Consider the following 27,312-nt stretch of genomic DNA (forward strand, 5'->3'; position numbering starts at 1 on the left):
GAAGAAGGGGCAGATTGGAGCAGGGGAACCTTGACTGGGTCAGGAGACCAGTGTCATAAGATCTCAATGCACGAGGAGGGTGAAAAGGAGAGATGAGCACTTACAAATAAGAGGGAGCAAGCCATGAAGGGATTTAAAGGGCAGGAGAAGAATTTTATGTCAGATTCTGAAAGAAATGGGGAGCCAGTGGAGGGATAACAACAAGGGGGGTAACATGATCAAAGTGACAGGCAGAGAAGATGATCCTGGCCACTTAGTGTTGCACAGAGATTAGGGGCTAAGGTGGGAAATAGGAAGACCCACTAGCAATGAGTTGCAATAATCCAGGTGTGATATCATCAATGAATGCGCCAAAGTCTTCACCAAGAAGCCATTAAATTAGCTCAATAGAAGGTCAACATGAGTAACCAAGTTGCCTTCAAGTCTGTCATAATCACCAATATGAATGATGTTAATAATCAATAAGATACAATATAATAACAAGTTACTTGGAAATTGTGAAACCAATCAATCAATCCACTATAATCAGTCTTGTTGTCTGAAATAAACTAGGGTGGTTGCAAAAGAGAAGAAAAGAAAGTTAGTGCTCCTCATTTGCTATAATGGTAAATTTGGTTGTTAGGCTGTTGGAGAGCCAGGTGGGGTGGTTTTAAAGCTGCTGGCACTGCCAAATACTCCTCTTAACTGCTGGGCTAATGGAAAGCTGGCTGAGGGCGGTTTTAAAGTTGCCTCCGCTGCCATGCACTCCTCCTGACTGCTGGGCTTATTCTCCCATAAGACTGCTGAACTTATTCCCCTATAAGTTCCCATAAACAAAGATACACATAAAATGGCTAACAACTTTCCCTATAGTAAAATTCAAAGGCAAATTTGGACATATGTGTTTGTGTGAGACATCCAAGGGGTTTCTAGGGAAGAAAAAAATATATTGTTGAACAAGTTCAGCCAAATTTCAGGGCTTGGGTTAAAAGCACTTCAGAAGGCTTCATTAACATTTGTAAGGGGGGTGATTTGCTTTAAAAATAATCTTCTATTAACATTCAATGTATCCAGGTGTCATCCTCCCTTCCTTCTTTTCCTTTCTTTCTTTTCACAACATTGAAAACCTTGTTCCCCTTTTAAACAATAGTTCAGAAATTTTGCCATGGTCATGACCAGAACAAACACCTTCTCCAATTTATGGATTGAAATGTAAGGAATGATTTGCCCACAGTGTCAATATAGAATTGGAAGATTATCCTTGACATTATTTTATAGAAGGTATAGAGTTCTATGCATGGGGGGAGTCCCTATTGGTGCAGGAAACACCCTTGCACATGTGCACATTTGGCCACTCATCACATGCGCCAAATGTGCCATTGGCAGTAAACATCACCAGTGTGCATTATCAGACAAGGCGCTGGCCATTGAGTAAAACCTCACACTTCTCTGTGTATTCTCTGAAGACCTGGAGATTGGTCCAAAACCACCTTTGGCTTCCTCTGAAGGGCAAATAAAGTCTTCCCGTATACTGAGACAGCTCAACAGCATGCACAGCATACAATGACCTTTTTCATATAGGTTACAAGTGTCCACTGAGAACAAATCTATCCTGTGTCATTTTTTATACAAAACCAAGCTCTGCAAAACTCAGCTGCTTTCACAAGCACTAACCAGTCCATTAAAGTGTACTTTATATTATATTAGTGTTGTTAAATGGAACTTCTTTCTAGAAGGAGAGACTGTAATCAATTTAATGTATAATGCTTTACTAAGAATTACTTATGTCAAATCCCTGGCGATTTCTAAGATGACAGAAAAAAACAGATAGATACCCTTGGAGATGTTAGCAAAATAAAAAAGATGCTTCCTGACCTTGACTGACTTTGTCTCATGGCAAACTTGCAGCCAAATGGATTCCATCAACACAATCCAAGACAGGAAATGTGTGCAAAATCCATTATAGGGGTGGGGGGAGAGTTTGCTAGGCACATCAGTGTTTAAAAACAGACAGTTTCAAAACTGTAAAAGTCACCATTTCCAAATGTCACTGCCTGTCTTTGCAGAAATATCATCCCTTCATTTTTGACCTTACAGCCAACAGCCAGAGTTGTTAAAATTTATGTCTGTTTAAAACATTTACATATGTGGTTTGCACAAGAAATGTAATATTGATGATTGCTGGAAGCATGAGTGGATCTCCCTTCCTCCAAAGGTATGACTGAATTCTACTGTCAGATCTTCTAGGACTCTGCAGTGGAGCAGTAAGAGTTCTTGAGTCACCACTGTTTAACAAGATCAACAGCAAGAAGGGTCCTCTCCCAGGAGACTGGTAAAATGAAGAAAATGCTTTGTGTGAAAGAATTCTGCTACAAGAAAGAGAAAGATTTCCTGTTCCTCATTTCCTAGTGTATAATATCCTTTCCCCTTCAGGTGCACACTATTTCCACCTGATTGTCATTCAGGTGAAAAATAAATAAATGAAAAGAAATCCTGAAACACTAAAGTGTGTCCTCCCCTTTTCTGCTTCTGCACCTGAATACAGAATCTATTGCCCACCCTGACTAGATATAGAAATTGCTGTTTGTCAGATGAGTTGATGTACAGTGAGCCCTTGGTATCTGCGGGGGTTTGGTTCCAGGACCTTTCATGGGTATTTTAGGTGCATTACAGACCGCCGAAAAGCGGCGGCCTGCACCCACCCCTTTCCCCTCTGGATCGGGGCCTCAGCGGCCAGAGCGGCAGCCGCTGAGGCCCCGATCCGCCGCTTTCCAGGCTGCGGGGAAGCGGCAAAAGGCCACTTCCCCGAGGCCTGGAAAGGGGTGTCCTTGGGTGTCATGCCCAGCCTGGAGGACAGTTTGGAGGACTCAGAGGATGAGCTAGAGCCCCTGGGACCTGAACCTGTAATGGAGGAGCCAGAGCCCCTGGGGCTTGAACCTGTAATGGAGGAGCCAGAGGCTGGCCCTAGTTCTGCTGGAGCAGGGGCCATAGACTCCTCCAGGGGTTCAGCAGTCAAGTTTGCCTGGTGCCAAGGCTGTGGACATGGAGGAGGATCTGGGCAGTGTGCCTACCTTCAATGAGCATCGAGCAGAAAGAGAGGGCCTTCGAAGATCTTGGAGGCTTTATCAGAAGCGTCTTCGTAATCAGACACAGCTGAAGGCCGGCTCCTTGCCTTCTTAAGCACCTGGAGCATGTGTGGTTCTTTGCCAGTGGATATCTGACTCTTTTAGAGGAAAGACTCTGTCTCCGGCTCCTTTGGCTTCTTGTCTTGACTACCCGGAAACCTTGACCTTGGACTGCTTTATCGACCTGCCTATCTGTTGCCCTGAACCTTGGACCGTCTGATAATTCTCTTGGTAATCCCTTTTGGTAGAACTACTGTGAATCTCCAGGACTGTGTAGCTTACACTGACTTTGCTGTGCTGGGAGGGGGTTTGTTTGTTTGAGAACTAGCTGCCTTATCAGCCCTTTGGCTGCTTTCCCGGACATTGGGGTTTCAAGACCCAAGGACACCCTGAGGCGGCGGCGGGGAGGAAGAGAAAGGGGCCAAGCGCCCCTTTCTCCTCTGCGTCGCTGGGCGCAGCCATCTAAAGGCTGTGCCAGCGACGCAAGACCAGGAAGGAGCTCTGTTTTGGAGCTCCTGCCTGCGCCGACAAAAAGGTGCACTAAGCATCCGCGCTGCCTCGTTTGGAGGCGGCACGTTCGTGACACCATCATGGTGGCCCCATGTAGATGGGGCACCACCATCTTGTACGTCCTCAGGACGTATTAGGCTTGGGGGTATCAAGTAGTGACGCCCGTTTTTAAACCTAGGACGTCCTGAGGACATCCTTTATGGCGGTCTGTAACCCGCCAAAGTCTGGGAAAACTCAAGTTCCATTAAGTGCAATGGCATAGTAAAATTAATAATAATAATAATAATAATAATAATAATAATAATAATTTGTTTTATTTATATACCGCTATTCCAAAGATCATAGCAGTGAACAGCAAGTAAGCTAATTAGCAAGTAAGCTAATTTGCCCCCAACAGTCTGGGTACTCATTTTAGCGACCTCGGAAGGATGCAAGCCTGAGTCGAGCTTGGGCCCTTTTGCTGGTCTTGAACTCGCAACCTTGTGGTTTTGAGTGAATGGCTGCAGTACAGGCATTGTGTTCCTTTCATAAAATGATAAAATCAAGGCTTGCTTATTGGTATGTATACATTTTAAAAATATTTTCAAATATGGTTGAATCTCTGAGTAAAAAATTGGTTGATATGGAGGGCTCTACTTTGGGAGTTTGACATTAGGGTTGGGTTTTTTAAAAAAACAATAAAAATGGTTGGGCAGCTACTAGAGTTTGCAGAGCTACATTGCCCCACCAGAACCCCTAGTGGGTTGCAATCTTCCCCTCGTGCTGAAAACCTTCTATCACTACTGAACATCTCACAGATGGCAATGAATTTCTAGCACTTCTGCTGGGAAACATGGCACATGGACAGTGCAAGGCTTGTTTCACAGGGGGAAAAACAACTCCTAGCAACCATTTATGAACACATTTCTGCTGAAAGACTGGTCATCCACTTCCTGCACATGAGACTATGTATTTTTTAAAAGATTTTAAACTGGTAAATTGTAATGTAATTGTTTCTATGTGCTGTTTTTTCTTTTCTTGATTCGTTGACTGAACAAATGGATGATGCTCTTCAAGCTGATTTCAGATTTTTTTAAAAAAAATATGGCTGGGTTTTCTTAATTTTTTTAAAGTAAGGAAGTGCCACATTGTGTGTGTGTGTGTGTGTGTAATCAATATAGCTCCCATTCCAAAAGAAGTTTGGGATATTGTTCATATAGTCCCTCGTATGGAGCATTTGCATTACAAATATCATTGCCTGAACTGGCCAAATGACTTTTCCTTACTTGGTTAGAGAAACTCAATAATCTACATAAAAGAAACTGCTATTACAGATAAAAAGAAAAGAAAGGTATGCATGCTATGACTGGGAATACAATATCAAACATTTAGCCTACAAAATTAGCAATAAAAACATGTTTGATCAAAGAAGTAAAAGTAGAGGTTTGAATGGTTGCCACAGATATAGATGATGCTGTAATCTTTCAATTTCAGTTTTGATTTGAATTCCATTTTTGATATTTGAATGACTTGGAACCATGTTACTAGATGAAGCATCTTCTCCCAAAACTTTATTCTGGATCCTATGTTCAGCATTCAGTGCCAAAAGAGAGCAAGACTTTTTGTTTTGAGAGATCAGAGGAACTCTGGTAGTGGCACTTCCTTCCCAGAACTTGCAAAATCCTTTCAAGAACTTGTGACCTGCATTATGTTTAACACCCCCACCCCCACATGCTAAGTAAGATTCTTTGGCTTTATGAAATAACATTTCCACCCCTCTCTGTCATAGAGTATGCAGTATGCTGAGACAGATAGTTGGAACAGGATCCCTACAGCACAGGAGAACAGGATCCCACAGGGGCACTGCAAGTCTCAGCACACCCCATCCCAATGATCAAGAGAAGGGTGGACATGACATTACTCATTGCCCTGCTGTCTAGTGTCTTAGAAAGTGCTGGGGAGAATTGCTAGACTTCAAAGGTATGTAAGACTCTGACAGCTATGACAGGGAGATATCTGCCAACGTTTTAAAAAGCCAGTCTTGGGACAGAGCCTGTTCCTGAAAAGTTTGAATACAATAGGAGTAGGACCAGGAGATTAGCTGAATAATTTGGATGTCTTTCTCTACTTTTGTTGATATGTACTGGTGAACTAGGAATGCAAGCCAAGAATGAGATGAACATTATCTGGACACCCTGGTAACCATAGATTAAAGAGGTAAATCATGTGTTGCTTCAGATGCTGCTGCAGTACAACTCTTAGCAATTCTAGCCACCATCAACAATGATAAGAAATGCTGTGAGTTGTAGTTCAGCAACATCTGCAGGGATGAACGACAGATAAATGAGAAAGTTAAAAAAATCTACACAGGAATGAGGGATGAAACTGTAAAACAATAGAGTAAAAATAGATTTAGACAAAGGGAACCATGAACATTTGTAGATCAAAGCCAAGCATCTGCCTCTTTTGATGAGTATGTGAATTGGAATGCACACCCCTGAGAAATCTAATTTGATGGCAGTAGCTTTGATGTCATTGGTTTCATTTTATTCAGTGTTAACTGAAATTTAAACAGAAATAATCAGGCTTTTCCCACCAATAGATGGGATGCTGGCTTCCATTCACAATGGCTTCTTTAGAATAAAAGAAAGCGCAGGCATTGACTTTCAATAAGGTTTAACCTGCTTGAGTGCAATAATCATCATTCTTGCCTTAAGTTCTGTTTCTAGCTGTAGAGGCTGCATGGGGATCATTGGTACCAATTCCTGTGCTATGATTCTCCTGATAATACACTTTTCATAACTGAGAGAATGCAGGAGAAGCGGAAATATGCTTTGTCAGCAATTATTGTATTGATTAGTGTACATAAAGGTAACTGGTTACAAAATATTGATCAGTATCTATGACATTTCTGCTTCTTTTTGTTACAGCACCCATCTCTATTATTCCTACTGAGTCAAGTCATATTTGGAGTTAGTAAGATCATCATTCCCAAAAACATATTGAGCTCTGTATCAGCTAACTAATTTGGCACCTCTTTTTTCACTTTTTAAAATCAAAACAGAATGGACTATAAAGTAAGTTTGCATACATACAAACACCTTTTTTGCATATGCTCAGTTGCTGATTGCAGCAAACAAAGCACATGTGATAACATCCGGTCACAGAGAGGTATGTTGTAATGGATTATGTCATGGTACAAACATAGAAAAGGACACTATATTAAACATGCCTGATTCTCAGGACAAGAAAAGGAAATAATACAAACTTTACAATAAGATTTAACTTTTATCATAACTTTGTAAAACTAGTTTCTTAACATGAGAGGATGTTACTAACTGTAATTGAAGGCAGTTTACCCATCTCTATGGTCAATTTCTTTCTTTCTTTCTTTTTTTAAGGCAACCTTTAAAAAAACCTACAAGTGATTTAAGAAACCATGCTGAACTACAGTACTGAACAGCTGCTAGTCTATGATAGTGCATAGCAAAAGCAGGGAACCCTTGGCTGTCCACATATTGTTGGACTACTACTTCTATCATCCCAATACAGCATAGCCAATAGTGAGGCATGGTTATATTTACAGCCTAATAATATCTGGGAAGTCACATATCTTCCCCTACACATGCACACAGACTTCCTTCACACAACACCATTTAAGACTATACAGTTAGAGCTTTATGATTTCATGTTAATTGCCATGGTTCCATCTGATGGAGTCTTGGAATTGGTATTTTAAGGAAGGGCATTTAGAATTCTTGACCAGAGAACTCCTCTACTGGTCATCAGATTAGAAACCCCAGGATCCTATAGTCTATAGCCTTGGCAGTTAAAGTGAAATAGAATGATATAACTATGTAGTGTGGAAAAGGATGAAAACAAACATTGCAAATATTCAGAAAATGGTCAAAACATATTTACAGTCGCCCCTTCAAGTCTGTGGAGGGGTGACCGCCATTAACAGCAATGGGGCACGTGCCCCATTCAAGCCTATGGAGCTTGAATACACATGATATTTGGACCTTGTGGTGGTTCCAGAATGGATCCCCCATGAGTTCCAAAGGCCAACTGTATTTGTTTTTAGTACTGAGAGAAATCCAGATAAGAAGAATGTTGCAGTGATAAGATTTTTGCAGTTCAGGAATTATTCCATGTAAAATTTGCATGTGATTATTTTGCACATGAAACAGCATTTTCTGAGCAGGAAATGGTATTTCCTGCATGGAAAATAATATTTCAATGCAGAAATATTAATCTCTGCAGAGAAAATGCTGGTCTTTTCTATACAAATCAACCATGTGTAAATTTTATGTAGAATAAATCCCCAAGTATAGCATTTACTATGCAAGAATTAATATTTCTACACTGAAATATTATTATCCACACAGCAAATGTGGTTTTCTTTGCAAAACAGCCACAGGCAAATTTTGCACAGGAAAAACCCTAAATTGCAAATAGCCTTTGAAAACTGTGTGATTTTTTTCCAAAGACTTTCCTTCATCACAAAGAAAATTGCTGAAATTACTCCTTTCTACCTTCAAGGATTAATTTAGTGAAGAATTACATCCCTAAATGTGAATGGACCCTCAGTCATCTGAATCTGAGGTAAATGCCCCTAGTCTGCAATATTTTGTGTGTTCATAAGCCACACATGTAATGATATAGCTGCAGAGGAAATGCACACATCCATCCTCCCCATTTGATTGAATGGTATTTGATTTTATGTAAAGTATTTATATACTTTCTTTCCATTTACAAATCATCCACAAGGTAGTTCAGAAATAGAGATTAATCCCTACTAAAACATTTTTTTAAAATAAATAGATGATGTTAGGAAAAAACCCCATCATCTTTGCAATTAAAAAGACTCTATAATTAATTTGAGCTTTTAGTTCATTTGCTATAATTCAGAACATATTGCAAAAAGACTCAATGATACCTATTGTCCAGGAGGCAGATTATCTCAGCAGAAGACCCTAAGTGCATTTGCAAATGATCATTTGCAACAGCAAATGTTTAATGTTTAAATTCCCTGTTATTTCTCCCTCTAGAACTCCAATAGCTACACTTTGATGAAGGCTAAGAAGTCAAGAAATTTATTTGGCTAAGATTATTATTACATCCTTCATTCAAGTAGAGCTGTAGCTAATTATTTCTCCTATGTTTCCAGTACAGATAAGTACAGCAAAGGTATTTACCTTCCACCCCCCTCGAATACCTAATTGTGGAAGAGAGACTCTGTTTATCTGTAACTACAAAATTCTAATTCTATCTAATTATCTAAGAAGATTTCATGTGAGAATGATTTCCCTGGTATTCCTTCTCAACATTTAAAAGCTTTGTACTGCCTGCCAAACTGGTGTTTGGTGTGCCGTTGAAAGCACAATTCTCTTTAGGAACACAGCATGTAAGGAGACCCACTGTAGTACGCCATCTTACCAATATAAACTGTTGTCCAGACAAGGGGCTGGCAGGAGAGCCATCCCAGTACATATAGTCCATTCGATTTAAATTATGTTCCTGAACTGCCTGATGTTTGGAACACAGCTGAGCAAGATATGTCCCAGGATAACTCCCATGTGCTACATCTTATACTGCAAAAGCAATTTTATGGTAAAGATGGTGACAGTGGCTTGGATGTTTCAGCTGGCTTTCCTCAGGCCCCACTGCAGCCATGATTAAATTGAGTTAGCATCCTATGCCCAAGATGCTTGTCATATGCCTTCCAGAACAGATAAGGCCTTTCATACCCCTACTGTCCTTCTGTATAGCAATTAAACATTCTTTGCATTGGTTGGTAGAGGTCCTGCTGTTATGATGTCTTCAGGTAGCATGGAGACTACATTCTGTGACAAGACAACTAGACATAATAATTTTTTTCCTGTCGTACCCAAATGCATTTGGTGCAAATGTGCTCAGTATTATTTATTTTTTAACATATTTATATCTTGTGCTTTATCATGGGATCTTAGGGTAGTGAACAAAGAAGTTGCAAAGGAAGACTAAAAATGCCAACAACTGAAGCCAATTTCACTCACAAATTCCAGTCCATTAACAGAAGCATGAACAAAGGCAATGGCTCCATGACATACCTGTTGTGTGTCTTCAAGTCATTTCTGATTTATGGCGACTCTAAGGCAAACCTATCATGGAACAAGTTTGTTCAGAGGGGGTTTGCCTTTGCTTTCCTCTGAGGCTGAGAGAGTGTGACTTGTGGACAGTCACCAAAGAGGCTGAGTGAAGAGTCTACCCCTGGTCTCCAAATCATAGTGCAACATTCAAATCATTACACAGTGCTGACTCTCACTGCATGCAATATTAATACACATGATGACATGCTATATGTATTAATACAAGAGTCCTTACTAATGCACACTTAACAAAAGGAATCTCCTCAGAGAATGTTTTAAACCTGAACAAAGTGACTAAGCAGATTTATTATTTTCACATATCAACACTAACTGACTACTGTTAAGCTCTGAAAGAACTATATCACCTTATGTGTTCCCTTGAAAATTTAAGGCAAGGATCATGATTTACATCTTTTTGGGATGCTATTATGTTCCATCCTACTCATGCTCCCACAAGTGTGTAAATATCTTTTTTATCCTGAGACCTGGGTATCACTCAGTACTTCATCTGAAGAAGTGGGTTTATATCCATGAAAGCTCATGTTAAAATAAAAACCAGTTACACTTAAAAGTGCTGCTACATTTCCCCCCTCTCCCCAGCATTTCCTCCTTTTTATGTAAAACAATATAAACAATTTAAAATAGTTCCCGATTAAAAGCATTAAAATAAACAACTTGGCAAACATATTAAACAAGATGCAGATTAATATAGTTGTTAAAACAGAACTGTGTACATGCACATTTGAAAATAAATTAAGTCCCAGTGGTTTTAATCAAAAAGCCATGTTTTGACTTCATTACAGAAAGAAACCAATATTAGCAACAACAAGAACTACTTTGGGATGGCATTCCATTAATGGGATGCTGCAAGAGGGAAGGCCCTCTCCTATGGCCATCTGCAGTGTATTACTCCCACTAACATAATAAAAAGGAGCCCTCTGCAGTAGATGCCAGTCTTTGGGCAGCTTATACAGGAAAAGGCATTCCTTCAGGTATTGTGACCCTTTTATTTTTAAATGTCACCACCAGCACTTTGGATTCAGACTAGAAATATATTGGCCGACATGCAGCTCCATTAAGACTGGAGTTGCATGTGTGTGTTGTCTATACAGTATACCAATCAAAAATCTTTCTATTGCATTTTGCACTATCTGTAGTTTCCAGCTCATCCTCGATGGCAGCCTCGGGTAAAGTACATTTTAGTAGTCTCATTGGTAGTTTACTAGTGCATTTGGAGTTTCCCTCTTTTGAGGTCTTTAAACAGAGGCTGGATGGCCATCTGTCAGGTATGCTTTGATTGAGAGTTGCTGCATGGCAGAGGGCTGGACTGGATGGCCCTTGTGTTCTCTTCCAACTCTATGATTCTGTGATTCTGGAAGAGATATTGTGGTTCTATCCAGGAAAGACTATAGCTGTCGCAAGAGATGAGCCTGATGCCAAGAATGTCAGATACAGAGTCCAGCTAGGCCTCTAGTGGCAAAAATTAATCTAGGAGTTCTTGCAAGCTATGCCTCTATTCTTTCAGGACAAATGCACTCCCTTCCAAGACAGGCTGTTAACCCAGTTTCCAGACCTGAGAGGCACTAATCCTTGGAGACTGAAATAGGTCCAGATACATTGTTTCCTTAACCTCTTAGCCTGGAAGTAACATATTAAAACACATTACCCTAATATGTTATTTTTCTTACTAAAAGGGGCTTAATCTTGTTGCATTTTTGTGATTAAATTGAGCTGGCTTTCTATGACCTGAATAGTGCATGAAGTCACCAAAATATGAAGCAGACCTTCTTTCTTATCCTTATTGCACCCCTGAACCATATGTTCCCCTCTGTCTTTGGTTCATGGCCTTGTTGGATCGCTAATGTAAAAAATGTTTGCAAAAGAAAGAAGGTGAGAATCTTTTACTCAGTCCAAGAATCCCAATAGGACTGCAATGCAGAGAAATGTTAAGCAACTACATGATGGGGTATCTAAATAATAGTTTAAATTATATTTCCTAGTTTATGGAATGCTGCTCTGAAACCATCACTACTGAGTTTAAAAATGAAAATAAAATGACATTCCCTAAAGCTATGAACTACATTTTCATAATTATATTAATGAATCTGGATTTTTTAATGCCTCCCATCACCAAATCAGATCCAAAATACTAGTTGCTTTTAAATGGGAAAAAAAACATATTTTTTAACAGAGCTAAAGGGCAACTCAATCAAAAATACTAAATATTGTAAATGTTGGCTAAAGTCTAAATTAAATATGAAACTACATAAAGCTTTCATATTCCCTAAACTTTATATCCAAATTCATATTTCATTTTGCAAGGATGCTAAGGGAATAATGTGGGTACCAGTTTAATAGCAGCTATGATCCAGCAATTTGAAACAGTCTTAAAATCTTGAGAAACAAGATTTTATCCTTATCATGATAACTTTTTCCCAGTGTCAATAATCTGTTGATAAAATCCTCTTCAGGGAGATGAGACATCTTGGGCCCAGCAGATGCTTTAGGTATCCATTGCCCATCCCCACTCTTTTTTGTTCTTTTGTGCCACTCTGGATTGAGCTGTTGAGAGTTGAAATCCAAAACATCCAAAGAACCAAAGATTATTTATTGCTGATCACCACCTGAATGTATCCAAGGTAAAGTCTATTTCCCTATGATACACATCCTCTGGAACAATCTGATAAGGGAAGTCTGCTTGGTCACTCAGGCTGCATCCAGACTGCAAAAATAATCCAGTGTGATACCACTTTAACTGCCATGGATTTCTGGGAACTATAGTTTTGTGAAATCTTTAGCTTTCTCTGTTAGAGAGCCACAACAAACTACAGTTCCAGGAATTCCATAGCATTGAGCCATGACAGTTAAACTGGTGTGAAACTGGATTAATTTTGCAGTCTGGATGCATCTTAAACAGAAAAAAGGGATATCGGCTGGCTTTACAGAGGGAAGCTAAGGAACCTTTCCAACAGTCAGAAGTTGTTGTTGTTGTTGCTATTTTCCACTTTTGTCCTAGTCCAGGTCTCAAGGCGACTGACAAAAGCTACACATTCACACCATACAAAACTTAAAAGTATAATTAAGATACAAATCAAATTAAAACCAGCTTAAAAATCTTAATGCAGTGGTTTAGTGGTTAAGATGCCAGTTCTAATGATCAGAAGATTGGATGGTTGGAAGTTCGACGCCCGAGTGCTGCATGATGGGGTGGGCTCCTGTCACTAGTCCCAGCTTCTGCCAACCTAGCAGTTCAAAAGCATGCAAATGCAAGTAGATTCCACTTCAGTGGGAAGGTAACAGTGTTCAGTGCAGTCATGCTGGCCACATGACCACCAGAGTAGTCCTCGAACAACGCTGGGTCTTCAGCTTAGAAACGGAGATAAGCACCACCCACTACAGCTGGTTACAAAAACAAACAGACAAGCTTCATACCACCTAAGCAGTGTCTAAGCGATTTACAACTGTAAGCTAATTTGCCCCCAACAATCTGGGTTCTCATTTTAGCGACCTCGGAAGGATGGAAGCCTGATTCGAGCTTGAGCCCTTTTACTGGTCTTGAACTCGCAACCTTGTGGTTTTGAGTGAGTGGCTGCAGTACAGGCATTTAAGCACTGTGCCAGCAGGGCTCCTGGCAGAGCTAGCTTCAACCTTAGTGCAACCAGGCACCCTTTCTTGCCAGCACCATTACTGGATTCTAACCCTCCTTCCACTGAAATTACCTGGGCAGTAATGTCACATGAACACACTAGCTCAGGAAGCATAGAACAAACATGTCAAGGGATTTCCTTTACCTTTACCCTTTTTAAATATCTTGCTATTCAAATGATGGCAACAAATAAGACAATACGGTGTGTTATGCAAGGTCTTCTCCCCCTGAGTAATCAGTCTTCAAAAGCCACCTGAAACAAACAAAATCTTCAACTGCCTATGGAAGGATAGCAAGCAGATCCATCTAGTTTAGTCTAGGACCAGCTACTGAACAAGGTCTTACGGTACCTGTGACATTCCAGACAGGACTATGACAATAATGAGATCAAGCGAAAGCTCTTATCTGTATTTAGTAAGACTCAAGTCTTTGTGACTCAAATCACAAAGCAAGAAACTGTATTACAGATAGGTGGCACAAGCCAAGTGGGGGAAAGACTCAATCAGCCAAAGATGACCAAGGGACAATCCTTTATCTTTAAGCATTAATAATTAAAACTCATCCCATAGAATTAGACCTGACAGTCTTCTGAACACATACACTGCCAGAATTGTAGCAACAATTCAAGAAAATCTCACTGAAAGTTACAATGACAATGGGGGGAAAAGATCCTTCTTTGCTATCCCCACCAAAGAAGTGTGATAATGAGTTCTAACATGGGTTCAGTTTTTACCCACCTGGATTCATATCCCTAAAATCAAATATATACCAAGAAACTGAAAATTTTGAAGTAAGAGTTCAAAATTCGGAGAAGGACTAAATCTGAAATCAGAACTGGATTCCAATATGCACATCTTTGGGAAAGTGAGGATTAGTTCATTTTGATTTGAAATGTAGGTAAGATTAAATTCATGAGTATACCTAATCCCAACTGTCTGAAGATTCCCCTCTAAGGAAGGAGCATATACATGGGTATACTTATAGGAACTTTTCTCACGTGTGTCAAGTGTGGTGCTGGTGACAGACAGGGCTCTGAGTTCACCAATGATCCCTCAAAAGTATGGATGGTGTTCTCCTTCATACTCAAAAATGTTGAGCTGTTTTGAGACCACAGTTAGTTCTTATGGCTACTCATTCTAAAAGTAATCTGTTTGGGGTATGAGAGTGAAACATGCCTCCAATTTTAATTCAAGGAATAACTGTGTCTCACAAATTTCTGGTACAAATCATACTGATAATCTCACATGCAAGTCTCTGATTGGAACTCTTGGAGCTCTATAAGCCACCATGAGAAATAAATTGTAATGAAATAACATCCTTGCATTTAATTATCTTACTCATCTTGTTTTTATTATAGTGTCTGGCACATGCCATGGGCTATCTTTTGACAAACTATTTCTCCCATTTCAAGACACATGTGGTCTTTAATACAATCCAATTTAAATTCCATGTATCTCTTAAAAGCTGCCTTACTGTTTATTAATAATTTAAAGCAAACTAAACAACAACAAAACTTTCTGAAATACTAACAACATTCAATTGATTTGACATGCTGAGTGGAATTCATCCTTTTAATTGGGTACACAGTTACTAGACTCTATTCATTTTCACTTCAGTTTATGGACATCCTCAGGGTCTGTGTAGACCATCACATACTGTTGGGAGATGGAACAAGTGCCCTTTTTTTTTGTCCTGAGGGTTGAATTAATCATTACTTTAATTGCTGCTTAGCACTAACTTTTAAAACAACACAGGTTGACCTCTATAACTCTGGAACCAATATCTAAACTTTCAGATATCTGTGGCTGGAAAAGCAGGGACACGTAACATAGAGTCATGCAGTAAAATGCCTAGAGAGGTGTCCCCCCTGGGAATCCCTAGGTCCTCCAACTTCACCCTAGGTCCTCCAACTTTGTACCACAAGTCTTTTATTTTAATAGGGATTTCTGTTATCTACAATTTTCAATATCCATGGTAAGTTCTGGAAGTGAACCCTCATAGATACAGGGGTGCATTTATACTAGATAGGTGTGCTCTTCATTTTCATGAAGTCCATTTAACTACCAAAAAACTAAAATCATGACATTTGCTAAAAGGCCCATGAACCAAAACTGGATTATAGATGGTCACACAATTGAACAGATCTTCTTCAAATATCTGGTGGTAATCCTTCATGCTACTAGAAATAGAAAAGTGCATGAGGACTATGCTGCCAGGGAGCTCAACAGCCATCCACAAGTTTTTTATGACAAGAGGAGGCCATTATATTCCAGTAGCACTCAAACTCTTTGAAGCCAAATCAGTTGCACAAGTGCTTTATGGATGCCAACTGGAACCCCTTCCTAACTCTGCACCATTACAACTTGTGCAATCCAAATTTCTAAGATCAGCATTCCAAGCTCCAAAGTGTGTCTGTAATGCAATTCTGAGACTGGAGTCAGGCTTGATGAAAATGGAGACCAAAGGGTGGGTAACTATACTCAGCTACTGGCTCAGACTATCCTTCTTTCCCATTGGCCTTGCTGTACTTACTCTGACTGATGAATTCCAGTTTATGTGGAAACAGATGGTGACAATTAAAATTTATTTACTGGATTTCTATCTAGATCTTTTGCTCAGCATTGGATATGAAAAGGCTAAAGCAACCATCAAACAATGGTTGGTAGAAATAGAGCAACAGCTAGTCCTAACTAGTGCCCCAACTTTTATTGTTAGTAACTCCAACAGGTACTTGGCATCACCTATGGCGTATTTACCAAAACTTGAAGTGCCTAAACACTGAAGTGCCTTTACTTTAGCATGATGCAATGCTCTCCCTTCATCTGTTCTTGAAAGCCGATGTAAGAAGATCCCTTTCTCAGACAGACTATGTTCCTGTGACTTTGGCCAAAAAGAGGCAACAGTGCATGTACTACTCCAGTGCTCATACTACAGGGACATCCACCTCAGCCTTATTTCATCTCTGTTGTATAAACATCAAGAACACACCAGCCAGTTTTACACTTGTTTTCTGCTTTCGGAGATCAATAACATATAATGTTGCCAGATTCTGTGCAGATGCTCTTAAAATCAGACAGACAATGACCTCCACAGTAGGCTAGTATTAATCTTGCCACACTAGATTTTAATAGGATACTTTAAATAATGTTCTTAACATGCTTTTTTTTAACCTTGTTTTTACTATTACCTTTTTTTGTTATGTATCTCCTTTTTACTCTGCTGGTTTATGTCCGTAATAAAAATTAACTGAACATGAAGTCCACGATGCAAATGGACTGGAGATTTAGCATTTCCCTCCCTAACCATGATCACAATGGAAATCACCCCCTGCTCTCCCAGTATATGTAGCAATTAGATAGAAACCTCTGTGTAGCCCCCCACCCCCATACTAGTTGCCAAAAAATGGTTTCATCATGATTGCACCTAGAGAGGGGTTTACAACATCCCTGTCCATGTCCCGTAGTGGAGTAAATCCTTTTAGGTTGCAGATATTGTCACATGCCTTAGCAAAGTCCTTGCTTGTATGTGAACATTTTAATAATAATAATAATAATAATAATAATAATAATAATAATAATAATTTCTATACCGCCCAGTGGCAAAGCCAATCTGGGTGGTGAACAACATAAAAATTTACAGAATAAAATATACATAAATATTTATACTCCCTTCCCCCCCTTAAAAAAATATTAAACACTTAAATGTATTAAAATGGGACTATAACAATGTATAGTTATACTATCCTAAACTAAACCCCAAAACCCTCAGTAATCCTCACCATCAGGTGATGGGGCCACGAGAGGAATAAGGGAAATCGGGGAGCCAGGGCCGGGAAAGAAATTTAATCTGGAAAGGCCTGCCGGAAGAGATCCGTCTTGACAGCTTTTTAAAAGCTGTCTAAAGCTGTTAACTGACGGATCTCATCCGGCAGGTCGTTCCAGAGCTTAGGGGCGACAACAGAGAATGCCCTCTGAGAGGTAGCCGCAAGTCTAGATTTTGAAGGCTGCAGCAAATTCCTCCCAGAGGAGTGGAGAGCGCGGGGAGGATTGTACGGGAGGAGGCGGTCTCTAAGATAGCTTGGACCCAAGCCATTTAGGGCTTTAAAGGTGATAACCAACACCTTGTACTGGGACCGGAAGCTGATAGGCAGCCAGTGGAGGGACCTCAAGACGGAGTGATGTGGTCCCTCCTAGATGTTCCTGAAACAAGCCTGGCTGCCATGTTTTGGACCAGCTGAAGTTTCCGGGTCAAGGACAAAGATAGCCCCACGTAGAGCGCATTACAGAAGTCGAGGTGTGAGGTTACTAGCGCGTGCACAACAGTCTCAAGGTCCCTTACTTCCAGAAAAGGGCGCAGCTGGCGTATCAGCCGAAGCTGATAACAGGCACTCCTGACCGTCGCATTTACCTGATTTGTCATCAGGAGTGACGAATCAAGGAGCACCCCCAGACTGTGAACACAGTCACTGGGGGAGAGTGTGACCCCGTCCAGGACTGGAGGTTGTAACCCAATTCTTGATTTTGGGGCTGCTACCCTGAGCACCTCCGTCTTGTCTGGATTCAGTTTCAATCTGTTTTTCCTCATCTAGCCCATTACTGCCTGAAGACATTCATTGAGAGGGGAGATGCCATCGGAATTCGAGACCGACGAACGAGACACGGAGAAATAGATTTGGGTGTCATCAGCGTACTGATAGCACCCAGCTCCATAACTCCATATTATCTCACCCAGCGGCTTCATATAGATGTTAAATAACATCAGGGACAAAATAGCCCCCTGAGGAACCCCACAAGTGAGGCTCCTCTTACTGGAGCTAAAGTCCCCGAGCAGTACCCTCTGAGACCTGCCCGAGAGGAAGGATCGGAACCACTGCAAAGCAGTGCCCCCGATACCTAACCCCCTCAGGCAGTCCAAGAGGATGCCGTGATCTATCGTATCGAATGCCGCTATGAGGTCTAAGAGCACCAACAGGGTAACACTCCTCCTGTCAATGCTCAGACGCAGATCGTCGGTCAAGGCAGCCATGGCAGTCTCAACCCCAAAGCCTGTCCTGAAGCCAGTCTGAAATGGGTCTAGATAATCAGTTTCATCCAAGACAGCTTGGAGCTGAAGAGCAACCGCCCTCTCGATCACCTTGCTCAAAAATGGCAGCAATGACACCGGCCTATAATTTCTCATATCCAGGGGGTCCAGGGAAGGTTTTTTTCAGGAGCGGCCTAACCGCCGCTTCCTTTAAACAAGATGGAACATGTCCTTCCCTGAAGGATGCATCGATGATATCTGTGAGGAATCTCATCAATGCATCCCCCCCCTGGACGGCCAGCCATGATGGGCAAGGGTCGAGAGGGCAAGTTGTCTTCCTCACCTTACCAAGCAGCTTGTCCACATCCTCGGTACTTACAGATTGGAGCTGATCCAGTATAACTACCTCGGCGGAGTCACTGGACACCTCGCCTATCGACTCTGTTCCCATGGTGGCGTCTAAGTCGGCTCTTATATGAGAGATTTTGTCTGCGAAGAAGTTGTTAAACGCGTCACAGCAGGCCGTCGTCAAGTAAGGCATTTGGCGCAGGCGGCACCTGCGTCATCTCCCTCACCACCTTAAACAGCTCTGCTGGACGGGACTCTGCAGACGCAATACGTGCAGAGGAGAAGGCTCTCTTTGCTGCACGTATTGCCTCCAGATAGGAACAAAGAAAGTTCCTATGGCGAGTTCTGTCAGATAGGAGTCGAGTTTTCCGCCATCTGTGCTCTAGCCGTCGTCCAAACCGCTTCATCTTCCTCAGCTCTGGCGTGAACCAGGGCCTCCGATTTGGAGCGGGATGGCAAGGGCGCTTGGGAGCGATCATGTCGATAGCCCTGGTAAGATCGGTGTTCCAAGTGTTAACCAGGGCTTCGACAGGATCACCGGCTTTCCCAACTATTAAACCCTCTAAGGCTCTCTGGAATCCTATTGGCTCCATTAGCCTTCGAGGGCGGACCATTCTAATGGGTCCACCACCCCCCGTGAGGCAGATATTGGCTCTAAGTTTCGTCTTGACCAGGAAATGATCCGTCCATGACAAATCGGAGGTACTTACCACCTCCGCCCACGGATATTCCTGTTCCGTACTGAAGACCGCATCGAGTGTATGACCCGCGCAATGTGTAGGCCCGTTGACCAATTGGGATAGGCCCATGTATGTCATGGTATCCATGAACTCCCGAGCCACACCAGTTAAGCTGGTTTCGAGTGGGATGTTGAAGTCCCCCAAAACTAAAAGTCTGGGGGTCTCCAACAGCAGCTCAGAGACCAGCTGTGTCAGCTCAGTCAGGGAGTCTGCTAGACAACGGGGTGGCCGGTAGACTAGCAAAATCCCCAATCTATCCCTGGTCTTCAGGCTGAGGTACATACACTCGAAATGGACTGTATTCCGGACAGGTATCCTGGTCAAGGTCAATGTGTTCTTATAAACCAGAGCCACTCCACCCCCCCGCACACTTCCTCTCACCTGCTCACTGACAGAGTACCCAGCTGGGAGGGCCTGCGCCCATATCGCAGCACTTTCCTCTCCCAGCCAGGTTTCTGCAAAGCAAGCCAGGTCGGCGTCTTCATCCAGGAGAAGATCCTGGATGATATGGGTCTTGTTTTTGACCGACCTGGCATTGCAGAGGAGCAGAGTGAGGTTCTGTGGCATGGTTGGTCTGCTCTCCAAGCCATTTTGAGAAACAGAGGGAACTGAAGGCGGGATAGCTTTCAAACAGCGATCCCGTCTTCTTTTGCAACATCTGTTCCCTCTATTCCAGCCATATCTCCCATTCCCCAGCACTACTCCAATGGTCACCCCTACCACATTCCTGGCCTCAGGTGGGATGGCAGGATACAAGTCCGACAGATTGGAAGAGTATTGATGTTCCCTGGGCCCTCAAGTTCTGGCGTTGGTGCTCCAGGAAGAATGGTGGTGTTCCCCTGGGCCCTAAAGGGCCTACAGCATCCGCTCTCCTCCTCCAATCACAGCCTCTACCCCCTCCAGAGGGTGAAATACCCACAACCCCCCACTCCTCCAGCCTCTGAGTCCCTGCACCGCCGCCACAAGCGCCGCCGCCGCTGTGGGAGAGAGGGTATGCTGGGGCTATTATAGCCCAGCTCTTCCAGCCTCTAGGTCCCTGCGCCGCCGCCGCAAGCACCACCGCCACGGCCCCAGACGCTGCCTCTGCCTCAACAGGTTGCTGGGGGAGATGTCCCTGGAGGGTTTTTATGCCCTCTGTGTCCTCTTCCAGCTCTGCTGCTGCTGCTGCTGAGGCTGCCTCAGGGCTGCCCAGGTGATGGTGGATGGGCTTGAGGAGTCCTCCAAACGGCCCCAGACACTGCCTCTGCCTCAACAGGTTGCTGGGGGAGATGTCCCTGGAGGGTTTTTATGCCCTCCGTGTCCTCTTCCAGCTCTGTTGCTGCTGCTGAGGCTGCCTCAGGGCTGCCCAGGTGATGGTGGTTGGGCTTGAAGAGTCCTCCAAACGGCCCCCAGACGCTGCCTCTGCCTCAACAGGTTGCTGGGGGAGATGTCCCTGGAGGGTTTTTATGCCCTCCGTGTCCTCTTCCAGCTCTGCTGCTGCTGCTGCTGCTGAGGCTGCCTCAGGGCTGCCCAGGTGATGGTGGTTGGGCTTGAGGAGTCCTCCAAACGGCCCCCAGACGCTGCCTCTGCCTCAACAGGTTGCTGGGGGAGATGTCCCTGGGGTTTTTTTTATTTAGCATGGCCAAATGTAGGGAAGGAAAGCATTTTTAAAATATTTGGGAAATGATTTTTAAAAAATGTGATTCCTGAGTGCTGGGAAACCCTGATGGTGAAAATCCTGTACTGAAAAGAATCTTTATAGTTCAGCACTTATTCTTTACAATATTTGCACACACACACACACAAACGGAACAGAAAACAGCATTTTCTGCACAGAAAATAATGTTTCTGTTCAGTAGAAAAAATGTTGTTTTCCCCCAACAGTTCTAATGTTTGCAAAGGTGGCTTATTGCTTATATTTGATCTGATCTATTGACCACAACAAATAGTACATCTGGTACTTCTGCTGAAGATTCAGCTTGACTACATAATAAAAGGGGATGACGAGTGAAATATTCTCCACAGCCACTTTCAGAAATCATCTGAGCTGCATGCTCAAGGCTGAGTTAATCCCTACAAATCCCATCTGAGAGTGTCATTCTTCCTTTTCTCTGTGAGGAAGAGGTGTAGTGAAATTCTCCCAGTCAGTGTTTCCAAAATTCATCTGAGTATATATGTTAAGATTTAGCCAGCACTTCACTGGTACCAGCTGACAGCCCACAATCTCAGTATCCAGAGGTGTCACTAGAGGGTGCTAGGGTGTAGCACATACCCGGAGACACCCTACAAATAGAGTGACACCACTACTCCCCAAAGGTCCAAGGATGGGGACTCACTGGGCAGAGAAAGGAGAAGCCCAAATGCTTGCTTGCCTGTGGTGAGCAAAAGAGTGTCTATGTCTTTTGCTCACTGAGGTGTACCTCAGTCCATCCCTTTGGGCAGGTTCAGTGAGCAGAGAAAGATCAGCCAAGTTTGGAGACTGGTGGTGGCAGCAACACCTTTACCAGCCTGGGAGTTTGCCAGGTGGTGCAGCTGTTCTGCAAGCCTGTGTCTGACAAGGCCACTCCTTTGAGCAGGGTCAATGGATACTGGAGAAAGGAGACACTGGCTTGCTCATCTTTCTCTGGCGGCACAGTGGTTAAATGCACAAACCATAAGGTGGTGAGTTCAATACCAGACAAGGCTTAGGCTCAAATCAGGCTTGCATCCTTCCAAGGTTGTTAAAATTAGTACCCAGCTTGTTGGGGAAAATTAGCATACAGTTGTAAACTGCTTAGATACTGCTTAGGTGGTATGAAGTGGGATATAAATAAAAATGCTACTTTATTTGCCCCCAGGTTAATGCTTTGCAGTGGCACAGCAGTGATGATACCTGTCTCCCTTCAGTCAATGGAGCAGCCACCTGGCAAGCACAGAGACCAGTAAAGTTGCCCCCACTGCTATGCTGCCATTGCCGAGCTCTGATCCTTGGGCGGAGAAAGATCCTCCAGGCTCAGACAGAGCTCATCTCATGACAAACTAGCTGCCAGGTGCTGGCAGAGGTGCTGCTATCATTCTGCCACTACCGCCAACCTTTGAACCATGGACAGAGAAAAGTCCTACAGGCTCAGAACTTGGTGGCAGGGCACAATGGCAGAAGCACCTTTGTCAGCCCCTACACTTGCCCAGCAGCAGGGAGACAGCTGTTGCAGCTGCCACCATGCTACAGAGCTCTGAGCATGGAGGATCTTTCTATGCTCATGGTTCAAAGCTTAGTGGAGGCAGCAGGGTGGCGACAGTTTCTGAATCTGCCCATTGGCTGTTCCATTGGCAGAAGAAGATAGTGGAGGGAGGGAAAAGGGATGGGACATTCCACACCATTGTCAGAATCTCCAGTGACTAGTGACAGTGGAATGTCCTTTTCCACCAACCTAGAAGGAGGAGGGACCTGAAAAAGGCACATCTACAGGGAGATTCCTTGGACCCTATGGGGACCTTCCACAGGTCAGATTAGGCTTAGAGGGAATAAGTAGCTTTTAGGGATGTTTGTGCCTTTAATATCTATATCCAAACTATTCTTCAGAGGTCAATAATATAACATAAAGTCTTTGGATTGTCTAGAGTTGTGCCATTCAGTGTTGAGAACTGATTTTTACCTTGATATGCATTGGGGGGGAGGGATCATGGGGAAATGCTCCAGCTGGACTGGAAATGTTATGAAGTCAATATTGTCATCAACAGGAGATGAGCAAGAAAGTTATTTCCAGTCTATTTGCTCAGATAAGATTTCTCCCTGCAGTGTATTGTAAAGGCCATAACATTGTTTTCAATAGCCTTGCTATTGAAGTCCTTAGGTTTATTTTGATGGCTTATAGTGATAGCAGAAAGTGTTGACCCTGAGGTTTTTATTTTAAAAAATAATAATAATAAAGAGTGCTATAAATAAAAAGAAAAAGGAAACTCTCCTTCTTTCACTGACTTCTTTATTATTGTCTTCTTCCTGTTCTTAATTGGTTCAGCCTATCATCCAAGGAGGGTTCTGACATTTCTTCTTAAAACAAAATTCCACAAAAGAGATTGGATTTTATATGTCCTTCTCTGGAACTTTTATTTCAAATGGTTATGGTGCTGGCTCACATTTGACATCACTGCTAACCTAAAAAAATTCTGTTTGTTATAAGCAGGTAGGGTGCAAGGGCATTGAACAATAAAAATCAGAACTGCAGGCTGACGTCTTTTTTTTTTAATGCAGCCAGGATGGGTGAATATTTTGCTTTTTGAACATTTTTAAAGTGCTTGTGATGCCTGTGTTAAAAGCTGTATAGTGCATAGAATTGTAGGTTTACAAATGTAATGGGAATGAGGTGTTTTGTAGTTTCAGAACAACTGTAACTCTAAAAGAATTGCTCTTGTAAAGCATATTTGCACACTTCCATAAACTCCCACAATGCAACATGGATTTGTTCATCCTAGAATACCATTTTCTGAAGATGGCATAACATGTTACAAAGAACAGAAACTTGCAGTCCAAAACAGAATTCTCATGCTAGTTTCATTTCTTTCATCCCTCTCACATCCTGTGTGATTCATTGAAGGAAATGGGCAAATGTAATCTCAGAGCCATTGGCAATAATTTTTGAGAACTCCTGGAGAACAGAAGAAGTCCCAGCAAACATTGTCCCCTTCTTCAAAGGGGGGGGGGGGGGGGAGATCTCAACAATTATCATCTAGATAGTCTGACATCAATACTAGGAAAGATTCTAGAGCAGATCATTAAACGAAGGGTCTGTGAACATTTAGAAAGCCATGCCATTATCACAAAAAGTCAACATTAGTTTCTGAGACACAAGTCATCTGATCTCCTTTTTTGATATAATTACCAGCTTGGTAGACAAAGGGAATGCTATAGATATAGCATATCTCGATTTCAGTAAGGCCTTTGACAAAGTTCCCCATGAGATTCTTGCAAACAAGTTTGTAAAATGTGGGATAGACAAGACAACTGTTAAAAGAATTCATAATTGGTTGACTGGTCAAATCCAAAGGAATGGCTCCTCTTCATCATGATAACCAGTGAGGTACCATAGGGCTCTGTCCTGGGACCAGTGCTATTCAATATCTTTATCAATAACTTGAATGTAGGAATAGAAGGCATGCTTATTAAATTTGCATATGATATCAAATTAGGGGGAGTAGCTAATACTCCAGAATCAAAATTCAAGAAGACCCAAATAGATTAGAAAACTGGGCCAAAGTTAACAAAGTGAATATCAACACAGAGAAATGTAAGGTATTGCACTTAGGGCAGAAAAACAAAATGCATAGATATAGGATGGGGGTGCACCTGGCTGAACAAGGCTACATTTGAAAGGGATCTGGGAGTCCAAGTAGATCACAAATTGAACATGAGTCAACAGTGAGATGTGGCAGCTAAAAAGGTCAATGCAATATTATGCTACATCAATAGAAATATAGTGTCTAGATCAAGGGAAGTAACAGAGCCACGCCATTCTGCTTTGGTCAGGCCTTGCCTGGAATATTGTGTCCGGTTCTGGGTACCACAATTCAAACCTGGAATACTGTGTCCAGTTCTGGGCACCACAATGGTTGACAAACTGGAACGTGTTCAGAGGAGGGTGACTAAAATGGTGAAGAGTCTGGTGAAGAGTCCATGCCTTATGAGAAGAGTTTTTGGGAGCTGTGTATGTGATATAATAGCCCTGTTTAAGTATTTGAATGGGTGTCACTTTGAGGATGGAGCAAGCCTGTTTTCTGATGCTCCAGAGACTAGAACACGGAACAATGGATGCAAGCTAAAGGAAAAGAGATTCCTCTTCAACTTTAAGAGGAATTTCTTGACAGTAAAAGCTGTTCAGCAGTGGAACACACTCCCTCAGAATGTAGTGGAGTCTTATTCCTTGGCGGTCTTTAAACAGAGGCTGGATGGCCATCTGTCAGGGATGCTTTGACTGTGATTTCCTTCATGGCAGGGGTTGGACTGGATGCCCCTTGTGGTCTCTTTCCACTCTGTGATTCTTTGAAGGTCCTGAGATCAGTATAATATGTGCTTCCCTACCACTCTGAACAGCAGCAGCCAATAATATGGAGTGAAAAGGGGAAATTAATCAGTACACTGATGTCAGGTTACTGTGGTACACATCTCATTAAACATTAATACTAGAAGGAAGCACCAACCAAGATTGGATTAATCCCCCCACCATCTCCTGCCCAACACACATTTTTGTTGATTAAAAAAAAATTGGACAATTTCCCTTTTTATCTTGAGCCAATTCAGGTATCATTCAATTTCACCTGAGTCAGCAGCAATAGTCTGTCAGCATAAGATGGTTTCTTAAAATTTCATAATATTTTTTATTCTGTTAAAATTTTATAACGATTTCATGCATTTATAATGATTTTATACTTCTAAATTTTATTATTTTTCTTTTTATTATAATTTTAAAAGTGAAATCTCAACCATTACCTACTTTTACATTTTGATGGTTTATTGTGATTGATTGATTGACTGAGGTTTGTTGACTAATGTTTGTTGATGTTTGATCAGTTGATCTTAATAAATAATTATATAAATATAATACACCTGAATCAGAAACAGAAATTCAGAAGATTTTCTGAAGATCGCATTACATGTTACAAAGAACACAAAGAACACCTCACATAACACTCTGATAACTAACTAGATGAACAGGATACCATCCCTGTGGCTATTGCGTCTACTGCTGTTACAGTTCAAAACTCAGTTCCCAGACCAAAATGCCCATCAGATATGTTTTACAGCATTTTAACACTTGTAAGAGCAGTTTAGTTATTTATATCATAAAGTGAAAGTGCTTAAAGGTTTATGCAGGAAAAATTACTAGATCCCTCAAGAAACACATAGTGATACACTTTTGCAATATATATACATATTTATTTAAAATGTCCCCTTAGTGAGTAATTTCTTGGAATGTCATTCTGCAACAGACCTCCAATTTTGGGCTATAGAAAATGTTAAGAGGATCCTGTTTAAAATGGAGGTGGAATAGATTTTAAACTTAAAGTATCAGGTCCCCAAAGACCTGTTTGAGGATCTTGACTTTCTCCTACTCCTGTCAAATATTTTTGATGGTTTTCTGATTGTCCATTTCTCTTCAGTCGAGATCTATCTATGTGTTCTTTGAATGCTGTCATTTTTTAATTTTAATTTTGTTTTATTTTTTCACCATCTGCTTACAATACACAATAAGCCTTCAGCCTTCATCCACATTTTCTTTTCTCCTGCAAAATTTCTAAGAGTTCCTAGTTCAGAAATCTTTCAATCTGCATTTTAAATAGGTATGTCTACATACCTATTTAACAGTGTACAAATCTTATAATGATTTTATGAAATGTCTCATTGTATAAGACCCAAAAAGGTCTTAAGAGTTTATATAGTTCAAAACATGTTGGGTTCCCCCCCCCCCCGCCCCCACAAACAGAACAACTATCTTCTGTGTATTCCTCATGTTTTTTCAAGGGAAGAAAATATTATTCATCAAAGGCTGATCCCTTTGTATGCTTTGTGTTGTACCACACAACATAAAGATGATCTCACTTAAATCAAATAAACAAACCTATGAAGGCTGAGTGTGACGTCTTCCTTCCTTCCTTCCTTCCTTCCTTCCTTCCTTCCTTCCTTTTGGGTGGAACTGATCCACATCTTCTTCCTACATTCTTCATGAGGTTTTGACAATCTGTATAGGAAACTGTATGTTGTGTGTTATAGAAGTGTTCCTAGGCAACAAACTAGCAAAGTTTCAGGAATAAGTCCAAGGTAAAGGAATTATAATGACTGAAATCCAGTTTAAGACTTTTCTGCATCAAGACATCAATGG

General features: G+C 41.8%; 1 protein-coding gene across 1 annotated transcript in view; it reads right to left on the reverse strand.

Moving 5' to 3' along the window:
- Positions 1-618: 618 nt before the first annotated feature.
- Positions 619-27,312, reverse strand: part of LOC149316557 (uncharacterized) — a 38,248-nt gene continuing 11,554 nt past the window's right edge. Inside the window, exons 2-3 of the mRNA XM_089518315.1 lie at positions 19,140-20,054; positions 619-796 (exon numbers count right to left, since the gene is read on the reverse strand). Of these exons, the coding sequence (XP_089374441.1) occupies positions 619-796; positions 19,140-20,054 (1,093 nt within the window). The remainder of the gene's footprint in view (positions 797-19,139; positions 20,055-27,312) is intronic.

This window comes from Sceloporus occidentalis, unplaced genomic scaffold (genome assembly GCF_023333645.1).
Source record: "Sceloporus occidentalis isolate IW3139 unplaced genomic scaffold, rSceOcc1.0.p SCAF_3, whole genome shotgun sequence".
In the NCBI taxonomy this organism is placed as follows: domain Eukaryota; kingdom Metazoa; phylum Chordata; class Lepidosauria; order Squamata; family Phrynosomatidae; genus Sceloporus; species Sceloporus occidentalis.